The sequence below is a fragment of the Zalophus californianus genome, chromosome 3, assembly GCF_009762305.2.
Source record: "Zalophus californianus isolate mZalCal1 chromosome 3, mZalCal1.pri.v2, whole genome shotgun sequence".
NCBI lineage: Eukaryota > Metazoa > Chordata > Mammalia > Carnivora > Otariidae > Zalophus > Zalophus californianus.
In genome coordinates this window covers 122,408,156-122,430,055 of record NC_045597.1, presented here as the reverse complement: position 1 = coordinate 122,430,055, position 21,900 = coordinate 122,408,156, and the positions used below count along the sequence as shown (strand labels likewise).

The 21,900-nt window shown below is 35.5% G+C and overlaps 1 protein-coding gene across 7 annotated transcripts in view; it reads left to right on the top strand.

Annotated features, from left to right (window-relative positions):
• The window catches only part of ACVR1C (activin A receptor type 1C), a 128,279-nt gene extending 106,698 nt beyond the window's left edge, over positions 1-21,581 (top strand). For all 7 annotated transcript variants that reach the window (XM_027590826.1, XM_027590830.1, XM_027590824.1 and 4 more), the window contains 6 exons: positions 988-1,218; positions 3,788-3,955; positions 5,305-5,461; positions 6,946-7,070; positions 10,454-10,584; positions 14,133-21,581. In XM_027590826.1, the coding sequence (XP_027446627.1) occupies positions 988-1,218; positions 3,788-3,955; positions 5,305-5,461; positions 6,946-7,070; positions 10,454-10,584; positions 14,133-14,258 (938 nt within the window). In that variant the 3' untranslated portion in view covers positions 14,259-21,581. The remainder of the gene's footprint in view (positions 1-987; positions 1,219-3,787; positions 3,956-5,304; positions 5,462-6,945; positions 7,071-10,453; positions 10,585-14,132) is intronic.
• The last annotated feature ends 319 nt before the right edge of the window (positions 21,582-21,900 follow it).

The window sequence follows — 21,900 nt, the reverse complement described above, 5'->3', positions numbered from 1 at the left end:
AGATAGAATATTAAGGGCTAACCATTATTGAGCATGAAATATACCAGATACTGTGCCAGGTGCTTAACATGCTTATTCATTCTTGTATTACCCCTATGAGATAGGTACTGTTAATATCCCCTATTTTTTAGATAAGCTGAAGCCCAGAGAAGTTCCATTACTTGCCCATGGTTACCAGGTGGCACAGCTGGAATTTGAACTGAGGTCTTTCTTATCTGTTCTCTTAATCGCTGCACTATGTTTAACAATTTTTCTATTATCTGATACTTTCCCTTCTATTTCCTGTAAGTAATAATGTCTTAAATATTTTGGCATAAATGTTTCTGCGTTTTGCATTAAATCTTTAGGATAGAATTCTAGAAGTGGGGTTATTGGTTCAAAGAATCTAAACTTTTTACATACACTCAGAATATATTTTCTTTGATTTTTTTTATTTCATAAAGAATTTCCATTTGATATTTTCTATGATGATGCTTTGCTTTAATTTTTAGTGTAACATGATTACCTCACTTAATTATTGAATCTGATTCTTCACTTTGCAATTCTAATTTGCTTTTTGAAAAAATTCACAAGGAATCCTTCTGTTTCCCCAGTTGTACTAGAAACAATGCATTTTATTTGAGACTGATGGCACCTTTTTTTTTTTTTTTAACCTTTGTGTGTTTAGTAACCTGACTGGTTTTCATGGGCAAATCAGGGAGATTTGCAGCAATTCTGGAAAATCAGATATCTGTAGCAGCAGGTTATGTTCAAGAAATTTTTATTTGGGAATGTGAGAAGAGAAATTCATATTAAGAATTCTGAGTGGTGTTTTTTGAGCATGGTTTGACATGTTTGGTACAATGGTGCTTATTTCTTCAAAATCGGTAAAACTATGAAAGCACTTCAATGTTTGCAGTTTTTATGTGAAAATAATGGTCATCATGACAGTTTTTTTTCTGACACTTCCTTGTTTGTAATCATCAATTCCGTCTTTTCTTTGGTTAGGTCTACCTCTGTTGGTTCAAAGAACAATTGCAAGGACGATCGTACTTCAGGAGATAGTGGGAAAAGGTAGATTTGGTGAGGTCTGGCATGGAAGATGGTGTGGGGAAGATGTGGCTGTAAAAATCTTCTCCTCCAGAGATGAAAGATCTTGGTTTCGGGAGGCAGAAATTTATCAGACGGTCATGCTGAGACATGAAAACATACTTGGTTTCATTGCTGCTGACAACAAAGGTATTTTCTAATTGGGTTCAGCAAGTAAACATGTTATGTCCATCATCAGATCACCATCAATAATTTCTTTGTTTTAATAAAATACATAAAAGTCTAATTTCTTTATTGAGGATAGAAAATGCTTTTCCTCTTCTCCACAGATAAATGTACAGAACTGTACAGTAAAGGCAGGGCAAACGAGTGATATGAAATCATGACACCATAGCCAGGTTGATATTTAAAGTATTTGGTGACTGGTATGGCATAGGAATCAACCAATCAGAACAGAAGCTTCAGTTGGAACAGAGTCCTGGAGAGCCCTGCCAGTCTAGCTTTTATCCCTTACTTGCTGGTTCCTGAAGAGATTGGGAGGCATCTTGTCAGAGGGTGGTGGGAGGTGGGGGAGGTTGCTTTGGGTGTCTAGGGCAAAGGGATGACATTGGAATTTTGAGTAGCAACTGTTGGCCAATGGGGACAGAAATATTTCAGTATTTTAATAACCGGTACAGATGTAACAGTGAATGCTAGTTGAATATTCACCTTTGCCAGGACTGTACTTCTCCTCTGTATAAATAGTCTTCAACTCCAGGACTCAGATTCTCTATGAACATTGTCAGAATGGCAGCAAGCAAATCAATTTTAGTGAAATTTTCTATCAATGTACTTTGAGTATGAATTATATTGAGGTTTAACATCAACAACCTCAAACAGTATATGACTTTTTGAGATTTGTGGAGGAAGATAGAGCATCAATTTAGGTATTGAAATCAATATTCATAAAATACGGTATAAATCCCCAAGTAATCAGGGACTGGATATAATTTGTGGATTGCCTATGCTTTCCTTCTTCTTTTTGCATAGCTTTTATTTAACTGTGCATTAGTTCCCATAACAAAGGGCAACAGGGCACAAAGATGAGCAAAACATGACCCAGTCAATTTTTTTTTGAACTCAAATCAGTAATACTCATGAAAAACTTCGATGAGGTAGAGATTGTAACCTCTATCTAAAAAACAAGTTATCTGTGGATATCAGGACCCACCATTACCTATGGAAATTAAAATCTATGATTATTTTTATCTATTATAAGCTTGATTATTACTAATTAGATGACAAAAGAGAGGCTTAGAATTACTGTACATTTTGGCCTTAATTATGTTTGCAGACAGTATGTGTTTTCTGATTTGCCAGGTATAAACTGAGTAAAGCCAACATGAGCTTTAAACAAGAAAGGTTCTTTCCAAATTCTTACCTCTATATACTTTGAAAATATATCCAGACTATTGAAAATGAGACATTTCTTAGTAAGCTAAGACCTTTTTCTTTTCCTTCCTAAGATTGAGCTGAAGTGTATCTACTGATTAGATTGATTAACATTGTTGTCAAAGCAGTAATGACTTTAGTTATATGGGACTAATTTAATCATTATGTTTATTTGATTATAAAACAATAGGGCCAAGGGAGATCATCCTGGATTGTCTCTTCTTCAGTTTAACTGGTCTACCTTTGTCACTGGCTTACTTATCAGTGGCTTTGTGCATGACTTCCAATGACCTCCAACATTGCTTTCATCCTCATTTCTAAATCTTTTGTGGTATTTATAGTTCCACTGGTTAGTCAACGGTCTGACAGAGACGTTGATATGAGAGGGCAAGATAGTCACTGGCACTGAGCAGGGAGAGAGGTAGAATAAGGATTAGTTTTGTACATGGTCAGTTTATTACTGAACTTTATCACGTTATGTTGATTTTTGTATTCATAGGAAATTTTATCACTACCCGGATTTGGAAATTAAATATTTGGATTAAGAGTAGCTCTTGTACATAAAGCATTTAATAGAAAAAGTCCCTAGCAAATGTTCATTATGGCTTCCTTTCTCTGAGCATCAGAACTGGTCAGGACTGCCCCGGGCTGTTGTAGACACTTGTGCAAAAGCTGAAGCTAACTCCAGGGACTCTAATACCTGGAGAAGTTTTAAGCTAATTTCTGTTCTGCTAAAAATATTTTATAAGCTGGATTAGCGTTTGGCTGAGTGAAGTAAATTACTTGAAAATGTCTAGTAACTGTATTTGGCTCTTAAGGTAAACTTTTGGGGAAAATCATCAACTTCTTATTTTGAAAGGTGAACAATGTGAACATTCTTAGAATTTTAGAGCTTTTATTACAGTAATAACACTTTGTGTAAATTTGTTGCATTTCTGGTGTGGACTGGAACAATCGTTCTTAAAAGCTCAGAGTAATTTACAGCACAACACTGAGCCTAAATTCATCTGTCAGTAGTTTCTTCTGTAATATGGTACCATCAGTATATAAAGAGAATAAGAAAGGCGTTGTTCACTTAATCAGAATTGCTCTCATAGCTTCCTGTAGCTCTAGTGGATACATACAACAGGTTCTAGTATATCAGTATCTTCAGGGATTCAGTGAGATATTTTACTTTGCTAATTTGGACTGTCAGCATCCTCACTAAAGGAATTAGCTTTGCTTTGTGAACAATACAGATTTACTTTAAATACTGACATTTGCTAAAAGCTTTTGGTTTCATTCTCAACATATATTTATGGCAATAAAGTGACTTTTTCCCATTTAGATAATGGAACTTGGACTCAACTTTGGCTTGTCTCTGAATATCATGAACTGGGTTCCTTATATGACTATTTGAATAGAAATATAGTGACCGTGGCTGGCATGATCAAATTGGCCCTTTCGATAGCTAGTGGTCTGGCCCACCTACATATGGAGATTGTTGGTACACAAGGTACGTGTTTTCTTTCTAAGTTTTTTCTGCTTAAATATGAGAATAGAGACACCAAGCTGTGTTTTAGTGTTTAGTTGTATTTTAGTTTATTACAAACGACTATCAAATGTAAAGAAATACTAAGTTACTTTAAAAAGCTGAGGATATTATCATGATACAGCCAACTCTCATCTACGTACTCATCATTTTGTATATTAGCCATAATAATATTTTTACACCTGGTGGCTCCAACTTTGCCATTTAGCACACATCCCTGGGAGATCTTGCTTTGGTGGCAAATGCTCTATATTCGGAGAATATAAATAATTTAAATATTTCCCTTTGATAGCTAGAATAATTGGAGATGGTAATGTGATCTTAAAAAATATTTACATATAATGGACTCAAAGATCAAATAATACCCACTGTCTTTTCTATTTATTGAATTAATAAAGAATTTGCTCTAGAAAGTCATTAGTCCAGTCAGGGCAGTGGTCCTCACATTTGGATTTATGATAGCTTAAACTCTTAAAAATTATTGAGGACCCCACAGGTTTTTCTGTATCTGGGTTCTATCTATTAATATTTACTCTATTAGAAACTAACATTGAAAAATTAAAAAAGTATTTATTAATTTACTTAATAATAACTAATTATTAAATAAGTTTCAAAAATTTGCATCTTTTTTATAATACAGAAAACAATCTAGTGAAAATATGGTTTTGTTTTACATTTTTGAAATCTCTTGAATGTCTGACTTAATGTCTGGATTTTCAAGCATGTTCTTCATTCAGTTGTCCCTTTATGTTTTGGTTGAAGTATGTGAAGAAAATGTAATATCCCACAGATAGGTATTTGGAAAAGAGTCTCAAAGACTCCCAAGGATTTTTGGGGTCACATTTGAGAACTGCTGGTCTAGGGTAGTAAAAGTTTGAAACTTGTTTTGTAAGAGTTTATTGGCTATGTTCTTATGTAGTTGTAGCAATGCTAATTCTTTCCCTGTTCATGCCAAGGAAATTTATTAGTGGCGACTAAGTGCTACCTAGTGTTCTAAGCATCAAAGTCATGCCAGTGGGTGATGAGTAACACCCAGGCATTGCCCTGAGGCAGCTTACAGTCCAGTTGGGAGAGACAGATAATTAAACACACAGGTAAATGAACAATATAATTTAGATAGTAATAAAGGTTATGAAGAAGGTAAAATGCCATACTCTGTGGAGACTGACAGGGGATGTGGAATGTGTGGTCAGAGAAGACCTGTCTTCAGAGGTGACTTTTGAGCCAGGTCTTCAAAGTAATTCCTTTTAGAGAGAGTCAGTTTTCAGTAACAACAACAAAAAAAATGAGTATTCTTCTCTTATGCTCCATAGGTAAACCTGCTATTGCTCATCGAGATATAAAATCAAAGAATATCTTAGTGAAAAAATGTGAAACTTGTGCCATAGCAGATTTGGGGCTGGCTGTGAAGCATGATTCAGTACTGAACACGATTGACATACCTCAGAATCCTAAAGTGGGAACCAAAAGGTAAGATCACTAACTTTGGTGGTGCACTCAGACATATGGCTGCCCCGTAAACATGAAATCCTGGGATGAGTGTGTGGGTTTTTTGGGGGTGAGGGTTGGGGTGGGGGTCCAAATGAAAAATCATTAGGCCCAAGAAAGCAAGGAGTCTTCTCTGGGTCATTGAGAAGTCAGTGACACAATGGTTATAAAGCAAGGACACTTGGCCATTTAGTCATATAGATAGTAGCCATTTGGGTGGGGAATGCAGTAGAGAGGGATGGTGGATGAGATGGTGATACATTATTTTGAGTGGGTCAGTTTCTGAGAATACATTTTCCTATGGATAGGAGGGGAAAAATGTCATCAAAACAAGCATGAGAGAAGCAGAACACACTACATATATATTACGACAGACCCATTAGGTAATCGGATTTCTGGTGGTTTCTTGTTCTGGCCAGCCTGTGGCCATATGGCCCACATACTTCCATTTCCTTTTATTTGAATATCAGGGTCATGCTACTTTGACATAATTCCTGGGTTCTTGATCTTGAAGTCATAAAACAACCAAAACATTTTCCTGGAGTTGTCAAAGGCTCTTCAGAGTAGGAGATTTCTGGTACAGTTGACCTCCAAACCATGTTTGAGATTCTAAGCCTATCCATCTGAGTCCTTCCCATGGTTCCCTAAGAGAATTTAATGAGGCCCCAGGGACATTTCAGGGCAGTTTATTCAAACTGGGCGGCCCTACGGAACTTCTTTTCCCTATAAAAAGTAAGCCTTGGCTTGCCTATCAGACTGTCTCCACATCAGGGATCCCTCAGGGAAGCCTTGGATGCTGGACTCCTTCAGAGGATCTAAAACTTTTAAGAGTTTGGGAGGTATTGCATCCTCCTCTTAATATTCTGGGAAATTGTCAAAATCCCCTTAAGACAGCTAGGCTCCCTCAGGTCCCATGGACTGTAGATTTCTTTGGTTTAGTCTTATTCAAACAAGGCTGTCATTTTCTTGTAGCCAATATATAATGTGTATATATGCCTGGAAGCCACTGTATAATAAAATTGTTCATTCAGAGAAGGTGTTTATGGAATCCTGCTGAGCACTGTGTTAGAGTCCTGGGCCCACCATGATGAATAAGAGATGCTCTTTGCCCTCAGGGAACTTTCCATGGCGACGTTTGTTGGTAGAGGTTGAGTTCCGTCTCTCCTATTGAATGCTTTACTTACTGAATTTCCCTCCAGCTTGTCCTTTGCAAGTATTTGGCCCCTGGCACCTGTGCTTTGACACACTGAGTAGGATGACTTCTAGTTTTATTTCAAACACTTTTAAACTTATATTTCTGTCAATACCTGTATTACTTAAATTTCATTTATTATAGTGGCTTAGATCTACTTTTAAAATTGATGTAAGCTATTAACTTATATTTTGTGTGAGGAGTTTTTAGGATTGTATTTTACTGGGTTGCTGTAAAGTCATACAGAAGATCTGAAATGTGCATGTTTTTGAAGGTATATGGCTCCTGAAATGCTTGATGATACAATGAATGTGAATATCTTTGAGTCCTTCAAACGAGCTGACATCTATTCTGTTGGTCTGGTTTATTGGGAAATAGCCCGAAGGTGTTCAGTTGGAGGTAAGATGTTGGAGATACTCTTCGTATCTGTCTTTCCTTGATGCTCTGAATACAAGATATTTTTTCTATGTATTTTTTTCTAAGCACTGTATTGAGTCATTTTTTATAATATTTAAGAGTATACCTTTTGGTGATATCTTTCCAGTTTCAAGAGTGGAGCATCCTACATATAATGATGATTTTGTATTATGATTCCTGCTCAGGCGGGGGTGACAGTTCTCTTGATAATTCTGATTTTCTTAAGGATACTTTGCAAAGCAATTGAAAATTTTCTTGAGTTTGTATGCAGTTAGCTGTATCCCTATATTCTACCAGAAATTGAACCCAAAGATGTTAAATGCTTTGCCAAAAGCCACAGGACTTGAAGTCTTCTAGTTTTCAGGCTTTTCCTGTTTATTTGTTTTGTTGCTGTTGTTGCTTTTTCTCTGTGTTAATGAATGTAGAAGTGAGAAAGTGGAGGCCAGAGGTGAGCAGAGACTAACTTCCTGACTCTACTGCTCCTAGCTGTTTAGAGATTAGTAAATGAGAGGAGGAAGAGTTTGAAGGATGAAACCCTACAAATGCAGCCTATGAAGTTGTGGCATCCGTGGAGAAAAGTTAACTACTGGTAGGAAATGGATTAGAGTTTTCACTTTCCAGTGAGACAGACTTCAAACTAAGCCGTGGTTTAGCAGATTCCTGAATGTCTGACTTCAGGCAAGTTACTTGGTCTCACTTTCCTCATCTGTAAAACCCCTTGGGCTTTGAGGAGTTAACAGATTCATTTGGTAAGTTAATTAGTACAGAGCATAGTACAGAGCAAACATTCACTAAAAGAGCTATCATTATCAGACCACTGTCAATTTTTGTATTTTGTATTGATATCATTGTGCCTTACACCAATTTCATTTTTTAAAAAATGAGTAAAAAATTTTTTTAAACTTACAAGGGTAAAATTCTTTTGAATGAGAAAACATACTTTTCCCCTTTTTATTAACAGATAAGATAGTAAAACATTCAGGAAGATGAAGCTATTTATTATTTATTTATTTATCTTTAAAGATTTTATTTATTTTTTTAACAGAGGAAGAGAGAGAGTATAAGCAGGGGGAGTGGCAGGCAGAGGGAGAGGGAGAAGCAAGCCCCCCGCCAATCAGGGAGCCCGATGTGGGGCTCGATCCCAGGACCCCGGGACCATGATCGAGCCGAAGGCAGACACCCAACCAACAGAGCCACCCAGGCGCCCCAGATGAAACTATTTATAGCAACAGTAGAATTATAGTGGAATTCTCGAGCCTGGGATTGTGTTCTAGATCTGCCACTTACGAGCTCTTTGATCTTGAGGAAATTGGTGGCTCTTTGTGCCTCAGTTTCCTTATTCTGTAAAGGAGGGATAATATGGTAACTCTTCTAGTCAGAGGTTTTGAGGAACAATTAAAACATGTAAAGGGTTTAAGACAATGTGTGGTAAATAGTAATAATTTTTTTAAAATTTCATATTAATATTTTTCTAGATCTGCTTTTAGGTTATTGTCCTTAAATTTTCTTCAACCTTTGAAATAGTAAGTTAGTTAACATAATAGCAGGGCATATCTTAAATATTGTAAATTGAAAGGATTGTTGAAACAATTTTATGAGGAAATTCTCAAGTTCAGGTAATATTCTGATAATTAAGCTCAGGTCTTTGTATTTGAGACTCTTTAAATATGAAACTTCACATTGACTTGTCCATCTTCAGTACCTTTGCTGCTTCTTTGGCACATTCTCAGGTACAGTACTTCTAAAATCCAAATGTAAGAAATTCAACTTTTAAAAGATTGCCTATCAATTTTCAAAAGAGAAAGCTATTCTGTTTTGAAAAGGTTATTTAATGTGTCTGTTAGCCATTTGTATGTCTTCTTCGGAGAAGTGTCTGTTCATGTCTTCTGCCCATTTTTTGACTTGATTATTTGTTTTTTGCGTGTTGAGTTTGAGAAGTTCTTTATAGATCTTGGATGCCAGCCCTTTATCTGTAGTGTCATTTGCAAATATCTTCTCCCACTCTGTGGGTTGCTTCTTTATTTTGTTGACTGTTTCCTTTGCTGTGCAGAAGCTTTTTATCATTAGCCATCAGGAAAATTCAAATCAAAACCACATCAAGATACCACCTTACACCAGTTAGAATGGCAAAAATTGACAAGGCAAGAAACACCAAATGTTGGAGAGGTTGTGGAGAAAGGGGAACCTTCTTACACTGTTGGTGGGAATGCGAGTTGGTACAGCCACTTCGGAAAACAGTGTGGAGGTGCCTCCAAAAAATTAAAAAATAGAGCTACCCTATGACCCAGCATTTGCACTACTGGGTATTTACTCCAAAGACACAGATGTAGTGAAAAGAAGGGCCATATGCACCCCAATGTTCATAGCAGCAATGTCTGCAATAGCCAAGCTGTGGAAAGAGCTGAGATGCCCTTCAACAGATGACTGGATAAAGAAGATGTGGTCCATATATACACAGGAATATTACTCAGCCATCAGAAAGGATGAATACCCAACTTTTACATCAACATGGATGGGACTGGAAGAGATTATGCTAAGTGAAATAAGTCAAGCCGAGAAAGTCAATTATCATATGGTGTCACTTATTTGTGGCACATAAGGAATAGCATGGAGGACATTAGGAGGAGGAAGGGAAAAATGAGGGGGGAAATCGGAGGGAGAGATGAACCATGCGAGACTATGGACTCTGAGAAACAATCTGAGGGTTCTAGAGGGGCGGGGGGTGAGGGGATGGGTTAGCCCGGTGATGGGTATTAAGGAGGGCATGTACTGCATGGAACACTGGGTGTTATAAGAAAACAATGAATCGTGGATCACTACATCAAAAACTAATGACGTATTGTATGGTGACTAACATAACATAATAAAATTAAAAAAAAAGAAAAGGTTATTTAATGGAGAAAAATACTTCATTCCCAAACGAGGCCATGATATAAATTTTGCAATTAGGCATTACTTTTGAATTGTACAATGGTATTTTATATAAATCAGAACTCGTATAATTTTTATAATATAAAATTATTTTATATTATGTAAAAGTAATTTATTTATATATTGTGTATAATATATAATTGTATAAAATTGTATATTTTACAAAATAGAAATAATTTATGTTTTATATAAGATTTATGTAATTATCAGAATTATGTAAAGTTTCATAATGTGCATTTTATAAAATTATGCAATTATTCAGCTGAGTGCTTTATACTTATATAATTCATTTTTAGTGATACATTTTCATAAACCTGACTTTCCAGTTTCCCAGGGTGCCACTTGTGCCTAGAGGACTTAATTGGTATTCTTTTGATATAAGCATCTTTGTTTATTATTCACACTGGGAAATTTATTATGCAAATTTCTTATAGGAATTGTTGAGGAGTACCAGTTGCCTTATTATGACATGGTGCCTTCAGATCCCTCAATAGAGGAAATGAGGAAGGTTGTTTGTGACCAGAAGTTTCGACCAAGTATCCCAAACCAGTGGCAGAGCTGTGAAGTAAGTATGTTCCTTTTTGGCCGGGGATGGGGGTGGGGGGCAGGGAGCAGGGGCTGGGTAAAGGGGCAGAGGGAGAGTGACAGAGAGAATCTCAAGCAAGCTCCATGCCCAGCATGGAGCCCAATGTGGGGCTCGATCTCTTGACCCTGAGATCACGACCTGAGCCAAAATGAAGAGTCAGACACTTAACAGACTGAGCCACCCAGGCGCGCAGGCTATGTTCTTATGTATGTTTTATCTATTATAATTTTGAGGTAAGTATCAGGAAGATTTTCAGAGACCATATAGTTCTCTCTTAATCTAGGCATCCAGTTCATGCCACATATGTAAGTATATGTCCTTGTATCAGTCTTCAGAAAGATTTTATTCCCTTTAGCCATATGTATACAGAATGCCAAGATAAGTGGCAGTAACAAGCCCTGGTACCCCCAGTGACTTTACGCAACAAGACTATTTCTTGCTATGTAAAGTCCCCTACAGGCCAGGCAGCTGTGCTCTCTGTGGTGATTCTGTGATCCAGGTAACTTTGATTTCAGGATGCTGTTATCTCAACACATAGTTTCCAAGTGTCTAGGTCAGGAATAGAGAGGAGCTGGAGGGTCACACATGGCTCTTCAATGCTTTGGCTTCAGGTGACTCACATCGCCTCTACTCATGATTCATAGAGCAGAGTCAGTCACGCAGTCTCATCTGCCTGAAGGGGGGCTGGTAACTGTAGGAGCGCAGACATGTTTGATCGTCAATGTCCATGCCAGACAGAGTATTACAATTCAGTCATCTTTATAGTCAGTAAATTTGCTGAAGTTTGAGCTTATGTTCTCATATCAGAAAAGCTTCCTCATGGCAGAGACCACTGTTCTCTCCTCATCTCCGATAATGCATATGCTAAGCATCATGTCAAAGGCATTCAGTGTGGTTATCGCAGTGCTTGTTCTGCCTTGCACAAAACTAGTAGAGCCTTTTCTAGTTCCCACAGGGAGAAGGAAGGGAATAGGAGGGAAAGACTACAAACCCTCTAATTCCACAACTATTTTACTGCTTTAATATTCACCAACCCCATTATTCCTATTATAGGAATAATGAATAAAGAATATCCACCAACCCCATTATTCCTATTATAGTCTACCATATTTAATTGTAATACTTGAGGTCTTTTTAAAGTGACTTTTTTTAGTTTGGCTTTGCCAGAAGGGTTATTTTATACAGCAGTCTTTTCCCCTAATTTCCCTCCTCCTGCATGTTTCACTCATTTCTTTTTCTATTTAAGGAAGGAATTAGGTTTCGATATTTCTATTTTGTATAGATATCTTACCTACATAGTTATTTTAGAAGCAGAATTTGAGCCATGTACAAGCAAATTGAAATTAAATTCTTCCTAATGTTAATAATTTTGTGTATATGAAAGAATATGTAACATATATGTAAAGTTTAAAGTATAATAATGAAGTGAAAATCAGTGAATTCGCTACTAATTTTAAAAAATAGAACAAAGATCCCTTCCTCCTCTGAGAGATTACTATGATGATTATTTATTATTACTTCACTTTTATTTAGGAGAAAATATATATATATTTAGGTATAATTATATGTATATGTATACTCACACTAAAAATATATTGCTTACTTTTCTGTAATTATGAAACATATTATTGAAACTTACTGTAGATATTCTTCTTAATTTCTTTTCACTTTAATTTATAGATGTAGCTATAATCTGTTCATTCTCATATCAGTGCAGTAATTCATTATATGGCTAGAGTACAATTTTTCTTCTATTGTTGATTGTCCGGTGTGATTTTAACATTTTTAAACAATGCTGCTATATATATGCATGTAGGGGGGGAAATGTCTTCGAGTATAAAACTGTAGAATCTTTTGGGATGTCTGCATAGATGATTATATCTCCAAATAATGAGAGTTCTGGGACCAATCCTCAAGCCTTTTCTTTACTTCTTACTTTAGTTTCCAGGACTTCCAGTATAGTGTTGCTTGAAAGTTGACAGTGGACATCTGTGTTTTACTTCATAAAATTTTGTATATTTCTCCTTTCAGTATGATACTTGCTGTAGGTTTTGTTGTCAAAACTTTAATCAGGTTACAGAAAAACTGAATTTGTTTTGATAAAAGCTTTCTTCCTACCTATGAGGTGAAGATACGGCCTCTCTACTTTCTCGTCTCATAATGTGATAAATTGCATTTATAAATTTTCCACTGTTAAACCAATCATACATTCCTAGAATAGACCTAAGTAGTCATTTTTTATGTGATCAATTTTTTACATTGCTGATATAAACAATTTTTGTTCATTTTTGTCCAGTATTTAATTCTATTTTGTTTTGTATTAACCCCATGTATTAGATACTGGTGCAATGTTATACCATTATTATTTGTTTAAACTTAAGAACATGTTTATCATTTTCTTTGTTCAACATTCTTTTTTGCTTCTCAAAGCTTCCTTCTAAGGTCATTTTCTGATTTCCTGTTGTGCATTTCTTAAATGTATTTTATTTAAATTGTTTTTTAGAAGGACCTAGAAGTGATGAGTAGTGATGTTGAGCATCTTTTCATGTGTCATTCTAGGTCATTAACACTTCTAGGTCATTAATTCTAACATCTAATGTTTTGATGGGTTTGATTTTACCATTTGTTGTTTCAATTGATTCTTGCTTATGATACTTTATTTTCTCCTGTCTTGTGAATTTTTGTTTTGAGCTTAGGTTTACTATGACATTTTAAGGCCTGGGCTTGATTTTTTCCTTACCAAGAGTCAAGATTTAGATAATTTTCTTTACAAAATTCCTTGTAAGACTGATTCATCCCTATAGTCAGGACTTTGGAAACATCTTGACTTGATACCTTCTGGGTACTTTGGCTGCATTTTCTATCTTTTACATGTGGTTCATCAATTATGAAGTTCTAGACTATGAGATCAGCTGATGTCACCAGAGTGGCCACTTGCTTCAGTGATTTCTTATATCTCTCTGGATTCATGCATTCTCATTGTTTTCCCCTCTGAGTATTTATCTTATTTATTGAGCAGTTCATTTATACTGTTTTTTTTTTTAATTCAGAAGTTTTGATATTTGCACCTAGATCATTATTTTATTATGGCATAATTTAAATGTTAAAATGCACAAATCTCAATATACAGCTTGATGAATAACAAAAAAAGTATGCGCATATGTACTTACCATCCAGATCAAGCAATTCACAACTCATCCCATATCCCTTTTTTCTTTCATGTCCCTTCTCAGAAGATTTTAAAAGATAGCTACTCTACCATATTCCCAGAAATCAGTGGATTGAATTTTCAATTAAAAGTTAGTCTCCATAAGGTTAGTGTGTGTGTGTGTGTGTGTGTGTGTGTGTGTATGTCTGTGTGTGTTGACTGGATTTTTAAAGAGGTTTGGTCCTGATCATCCGATACCATTTTAAGTTTACTGTTTCTTCACTAGAACTTAGCATCAATTCCTGGGTTTGTGGTTAGGCTTCTCTCGGACTATGTTTGTGTGACTAGCTAAAGCGTTTAATATTTTTCTCTCTTAAAGGCACTCCGAGTCATGGGGAGAATAATGCGGGAGTGTTGGTATGCCAATGGGGCAGCCCGCTTAACGGCCCTTCGTATTAAGAAGACTATCTCTCAACTTTGTGTCAAAGAAGACTGCAAAGCCTAATGATGATAATTGTGTTAAAAAGAAATCTCTCACAGCTTTTTTTTTTCTCATTTTCCCTCTTTATGTGAATGTTTTTACCTTTTTTTGGTTGTCGTTCTACCTCAAAGATAATGCAGTACAGTATTTAAGAGCTCAAATGCAGCATGGAAAAAATAACTCTGAAGTCAAGCATAGGCAGGAACTGACTTCATCCCATCTCTGTGTTGTCTTTAATTTTATTTTGAAAAGCACCACATCAATTCATCTTTTTATTTAATAAGAAAGATATTACAAAAATGTAAAATAAGCTACATAAAAATAATACAAGTCATTAAGGTTTTATTTTACTTGAATCAAGAGCACATGAATGAAGAAAAAGAAATGTAAAAGCATTTTTTTTCTGAGATGAAAACACCTTCATTAAAAAATGTGAACTAGAGCACGTTATATCTCAACAGAATTTTAGATTATATAATTTGCTGTTTTCTTTTTGTTTGTTTTTTTTTAATTAAGAAGGATCTTTGAAGAAGATACATATTGCCCTGAACTTTAGTGTCTGAAACACTTAAAAGGGGAACCTCTCAGCTGGAAGATGGAAGTGAGGTCCGAGTAGCCACTGACTTGGCCTCCCCTCTTCCTGCTGTCTTGTTCTTCATAGAAGAACCACCACCACAGCAACCCCTGAAGCAGTATGAAAGCCACTACCGTTGTTACTTCCTCTCATTTACAAAGGAAACATCCAACAGCTTGAAACATTGAGAAATCCCGCAAGTCACATACCTAGTGGTGGAGCTGGCTCTAGGTCCAAATCTTGTGATAACCCACACAGTGTAAACTTAGCTAGTTTCCTACTTTCCCGTTAATTCCCATATAGCACTTTTCTTCCTATGCAGAAACAACAGCTTTCATGATGGTATTCGTGGTTTAGTCAGACAGAAGACCAATTGGGTCATTTTGTACAATCATAATGGACCTGCCTGAATTCTGAGGACAATATCCCTTGACATTTTCCTCATAGAAATTTCATAGTCTGCCTATTTGTTAGAGAAATATTAATGTTTTCTGAATACTTCCAGAGATTAATCAGGCATAAAGATCCATTGTTGGAAGGGGTCTTTAAGATTTATTTCAGAGGTCCCCACTACTTTTGTACATACACACTTAGAGGGAGGAGGAAGTAGAAGATATTTTGAGAAAAAATAAGAGAACTCTTCAGTAACTGTAAATAGCTATTTCCCCTACCCTTTCAAAATGAGCCAGTAGATGCAAAAGAAGGCTCATGATACTTTTGCCTTTATTCTACTTCCTGTGGAGACAGAAGTGATAGATTCTGAATAATACATGGAACACTGAATCTTTCTTTCAAATCTGTAATTTTGTTTGGGTGAAGAGGATTTAACATGGTATCTTTTGTTGTTCTAAAACACTGTTTCCTAAGCTCTATTCCTTAGAACATTCTTCTGGTGAGATGTTCCAAGACCGAAAGCATTCTTTGATAGATTCTTAGAAAGTGATAGTGCACATTAGCATATCATGTGCTTTGAGGAATCTAGCAGTAAAGAAATGTTGAGTTTCTTTGAATTAGATTTCCCAAGTTATTTGACCAAGGAACCCTTTTATTAATAGGAGGGGAAACCTTTTTACTATCCCACATTTCAGTGTTCTACAAAGCATAACTTGGGCAACAGTGTTTGAAAGGATATATCAATGTATTTTCATGCAGATCACAATGTAGTGACTATAGTTCATTTCGCTATGGAAATACGTTACTGAACCCATCTTCATTTGACTGGGATGAGATATGGAAGGCAAATATCTGACAGCTGGGATGCTCTTACTAATGCAGTCATCCATTCATTAAATAAGATAGGGGACCCCATATCTTCATTGCCACAATATTAGGGCCAATAGAGAAAAGATGGATAGGTTCTGCCCTCAGAGATTTTAAAGATTAATTTGGAAATGGGGACCGGGATGTAGGTGTCGGTTAGGGGGAAGGAAATAAATTGACAAAGTAGGGAATCTTGAATTCCGTATGACAGTGGGTTCTGGAAGTTACTTTCAATTTGCAAAACATTTAGAAGGTATCTTTATTAGGCTATTGCAGACAATCTAAATTATATAAGCAGTTTTTTAAAATGCATATGTGAAAGAATTTTAAAAAGAGCTTACGTGAAGGGGTGATCTTGCTTATGCTTGTTATCGTGACTTCTCGTGGATTGTTTTTGAATATATGAGAATGAAATTATTTATTTACTCTGGTTGTACTATAGTTAAATGGCTGTTCAAATAAATAAGGATAATATTTCCTGTTTTATTCACTAATGTTGGGTGAATATACTTATTTAAGTTTTGAAAGAATGTTTTAACATCTCCATTTTCCTCGACACTATGTTTTGTAATTTACTTGGGTGTGTCCAAATAGAACTCCATATTTTTATTGGTTCAACTTTTACTCTAGAGAAATCTGTACATTTTGAGATGTTTTTCTTGTTTTCGTCTTAGTTTACTGTAACTTCTAACTGACTAGTCTTACATCTTACTTACCAAACACACGTCTTAAAAAAAGAGGTAGGTTAACAAAAATGATAAAAAAGTTAAAAGTTCTAATTTTTCTTAACTCCAAACATGATTATAAATAGAAAATGCTCACAAGAACAGGGTAAAGTTTAGAGCATAAAACAAATTTATTGTATATACCTATACTGTTAAACTTCATATTATTTGTTTTTGATGGAGTATCATTGTGTAATATTTATTTCTTTTGAATTGTGTTGTAAGCAAAAAATATTCTTATGCTCAATGTGTCAGTGTTCTTTGCTCCTTTCAAATATTTTGACTTTGGGTATAATACAAAGCTTGGGAAATTGCTATTTATGAAATGTCAGTACTGTATAAAGTGGTGATGGGGTTTCTATGCAACATCACTTTTTAAAATAAGAGAAACATTATTTGTTGTCAATATTACAGCACGAACTTGTTGCCTTTAAGCTACACGTTCAAGTGTGTAATTGGTACGAATTCTGTTGTGTGCTTTCTTCTCTGTCTAAAATATTTGGCATGTCACATCTAGAATTCTTAATTTATGTTCTGACTTGAAAGTTAAGTGAAACATGACTGTGTCGTGCACTATTTTAAGCATAGCACTTGCTTTTCATCTTTATACTTTCAATTAACTTTGCATTTTAAATTTTCATGATTGTATGAAAATAGTAACCTGGTTGCAGTGTCTGAAGACTTCAAAATCAGCTTTTATTTTAAAATGAAGATCTACAATAGATTCATTAGGTTACAAGTTCCATAAGAATTTATCATTCTTAATACTTCTACTTTAGTAGCATTATTAAACAAAACTACTACTGTGCTGGAATTTTGCCACCATGTGACTTACTGGGGCAGAGAAAACTCAGGGCTGTCTTAGAGTTTACACAACAATACCAGGGAACCTACTGAGCAAATCATCTGAAAGCAGGGAGCCCACATTTGCTGTTTTATGAAGTTCAACTTAAAATTGCTTAGCAGGGAATACTTTCTGATTATTTATTTAAAATATATATGGAGTTTTTTTTTTAAGATTTTATTTATGAGAGAGAGACAGAGAGCACGAGTGGAGGGGAGAGGCAGAGGGAGAAGGAGAAACAGACTCCCTGCTGAGCAGGGAGCTAAATGCAGGGCTGGATCCCAGGACCTTGAGATCATGACCTGGGCAGAAGGCAGATGCTTAACCATCTGAGCCACCCAGGCACCCTGGAGACGTTTTTTGTTTCAATAAGCTTATTTAAAGTATGGATATGGGATTTTATTTCCCATCAGGAAATTGAGAAAGTAACAGTAACAAGTGAGTCAAGTTGATGGCGGTTGATTTCTTCAATAAGCATCCCTTTAAGTAAATGTACAAATACAGCATTTTAGGTTACTTGGAAATATTTAAGAATTCACATCTTAAAATGATGTCAGTATGGTTTTCGAAGATATTCTAAATTCTTTTCTTTTGTGAAACCTGCTCCTACTGTGTTTGACACCTCTCTGTATTAGCTCCCTCCATGAGGTAATACCTAATGGGACTTGATGCACTATTTAGTGAAGACAGTCATCCCTTTGCTTCTGATGGCTTCTTTTATACAGAAGAAAATATGTTCGTTGGAATACAAAAGTTTTGTTAATAATGTTAATATTAAATAGAATTTCCATAGGCAGTTTTTCAAAGTGTGTCAATGCATTTTTTCCAATATTTGACACCCTTTTTTCTCTCTAGCTTTGCTTTTAGGTTTCATTGTCTTTCTCACCTCCTTTTAAAATATTCCCTGTCTTCCAAAATTATATTTAGTCCGTAATTTTAAAAAGCAACTAGATATCATTTGGCTAAATCGTTCTAATATTTAGCCTTCTAATGAAGGAGAATCCCTTGGTGGTCTAAGTTATTTTAGATGTGTCACAGACAAAAACAAAAACCAGAATTTTGGAAATTGTAAAGAATGTAAGAGGTTTTATAATTTAATTCCCATATTTTATAGATGGTGAAACCAAGGATCAAAGATTAGGTGACTGCTCCTTATTAGCAGAACTGATAGGGAAACCCAATGGTGACATCCACCACAGGGCCTTACCATAGTCAACATTTGCTAATTAAAAAATAATTAGCATGCGTCTAAACCTATTGAATGTACACTGATAGAATGCATCATTTGATGGTGTTGATCAAATCTCACTTCTCTCTTTTTTTTTTTTTCTGCTGAAATAATTTGCTCACTCATGGTGAGGTCCGTGAGAATTAAAACAGGCCAGGAAAAAGTTGTAAAACAGTTGTCAAGCTAGGTAGGCAACCACTGAAGTGCTGAATAAGATTTAGGAATTGTGAGAATGTAGAATTTCTTTGCGCAAGTCACAAGTAACGATGAGACACTTCATGCCTCTTCTTGTCCCCTTTCAGTAAGGATTGTTCTTTTTATGCCTGGGAATGGAAGCGAGAGACGATTGGTCACTGAATCTCAGACCATGGTTAGTAGCATATTGTCTTCTCTCTTTTCAGTTTCTCATTAGTTTATCTTCTGCATTCATTTTCTTTCCACACATTAAAAAAAAAAAAAGACATCTTTGCCGGATATCATCATCAGTTCCAATCACTCTAATCCCGTTCTTCTAGTCTTCTAGCCCATGTTCAGATTGCTCCACAGTGAACTTCCTGGCAAGATTTTAATTTGCCATACCCATGTGTGAGAGGTTTCGTCTTGTGCCTTTTCCAGTGATTTTTCATTTGGCACAATGAAGAGAGGATTTGTTAATGGCAGAGATTTTCTTTTACATTTTAAAAAGACAACTAGTCTAGTTACATTCTCGCTTTTAGCTAACATATAAGAAATGTCTACTTTTGCCTTAATGCTAAATTCCACTTCAGAGATGATGACTTGGACAGAGAATGTAAAATTTTTGTCTCCTAATGTGATTGCTAAATTTATTTCTGCTGTTTCATACAATTGCTTTGTTTTGCTTTGGTCGTCTTTTAAAACTAAGCTGTTATGGCACATGGTTTGTAACATAAGATTGTATCGAAATTAAGTAATCATCCCCATTTTAAACTCCCTCAGTTAAGAACTTCCAGGGTACTTATTAATTCAGTTGTAGATTAACACAACATTTGGGAGAACATGCACACTGTCTCATCCTAGTTTTTAATATATTCAGATAGGATTATATTTTCTTACCACTGGTCCCCGTTATTATACAAGAAAATTTTCTCTGCAGATCTAACAGTTTTAACTGCAAGATTTGTATCATGGGCTACATGAGCCTGAATGTTAACAGAACCACTAAGAATTTGAATGTATTAGGAAACTGGCCTTCTACTGAGTGTTACCAGATCCAGCTTGGTGTGTGGCACTCTGCAATAGTACTTTCCCCTGAGGGGCAGATAGGAGCTGAAATCTAACCTGCCATTGGCTCCTCAACTCAATATTTTTATATTTTTCAGAAAAGCATCTTACATGATGTTTATCTACAGGAAAAGCATCCTGCTTATACAACCTCAGAAAATGAGAATTAAATTTTCAAAATGCTTGTTGACATCTGCAAATTGACTAGAGAACCTAGGGAAAAAATTCTGTAGATTTTCATCCTAGCATTTCCAGGAGAGCAAAAGAGATTGTGTGTTTATTCTGTCGATTTAATTTTTCAACCCAGATAATCTGCAGCAAGACACATGGGCCCTCATTTAGTATCTCTGTTGAGTTTTCTTTCCTTGTGCAAACCTGTTCATTGACTTTGCCTATAAAGAGCTAACTACATGCTTAAATTCTGTCTAACTAATGCAGGTATAAAATGAGATTTATCAGTATCTCCATTTCCTTCAATAGGTTAATGTAAGTAATTAAATATTTTCCAATAATCCAACTCTTTTTTCCTATTTATATGAGGTATGTTTGGCCCAAAATATTAAATTCTAGTTTGTTTCCACAGTGACCAGTGTCAAGATCTTGTACACTTCTGAACATAGACTGGAGAAAATTATTCTAACTTAGTCTGTATTTCAGCTTTTAAAATGTCCTAAATACAGAAAATTAGATTCATATCTCAAAAAAAAAGGAATTTTGGATTGACTTTCAAAGTACTAATACTAATTATACTTTTCTTTTGGTAGTGTGACTTTTCTTATACCTAAGAACATATTACAAATGTCAAAACCATTGCATTTTGACATTGCAAAACATGCCTTGAACTCTTGAACTACTGTAAAAAGAATCACTGTTGTAAAGACTTATTGTAAGCTGGTTGATACTCATAGGTATGTAAAAAGATATTACCCTTCAACCGACAGGCCCAAATGAATGTATATAAGGAATATGAAGAAATAAATTAGGTTTTAAAATGAGAATTGGGCAATAAATTGTATAAAAAATGCAGATGGCAATTTCAGTAGTTACAATTTTAATTATTGAAGCTGAAGAGAATTCCAAATTCCAAAGAGAAAAGAATGATATTCAGATGCTTCATTAACTTCTAGTCTATGGAAATACACATTTTGTAGTAATACATATACTTATTTTCTTTAGAAATAATAGTGTTTTAGAATTTAGTAAGAACTCAGTGATAGCCTTCATACCAAAATGTTTAACTACCAACAGCAAGTCATAAGAGTATTGATTTTAAAGCTTTTTAAATATCATTGCATAACTTTCAGCTGCCTCCAATGTAAATACTTATCTGCCTAAATGTTATATTTTTATGTATGCATTTCTGAATATGTATTGTTTTGTAAATTGGCAAAGTTAATAAATCAATCACTCCTTGCACTTGTTTTTGTGAAGCATATAGAGCTCTATTTTAAATAAAAAGAAAATGTGTCATATTTTGGTTTCTTTGTTCTATTACTTTAAAATTGTCTTTATAGGGGCACCTGGGTGGCTCAGGTCTGCCTTCGGCCCAGGTCATGATCCAGGGGTCCTGGGATCGAGCCCCGCATGGGGCTCCCTGCTCTGCGGGAAGCCTGCCTCTCCCTCTCCCACTCCCCCTGCTTGTGCTCTCTCTCGCTGTCCCCCTCTCTCTGTCAAATAAATAAATAAAATCTTTTAAACAAATAAATAAAATTGTCTTTATATTTGCATGTAGTAAATGGAGGGGTTATGGAAATTCAAATGTTGCCTCCAATGGGCACTGGACTTTTTCTTCC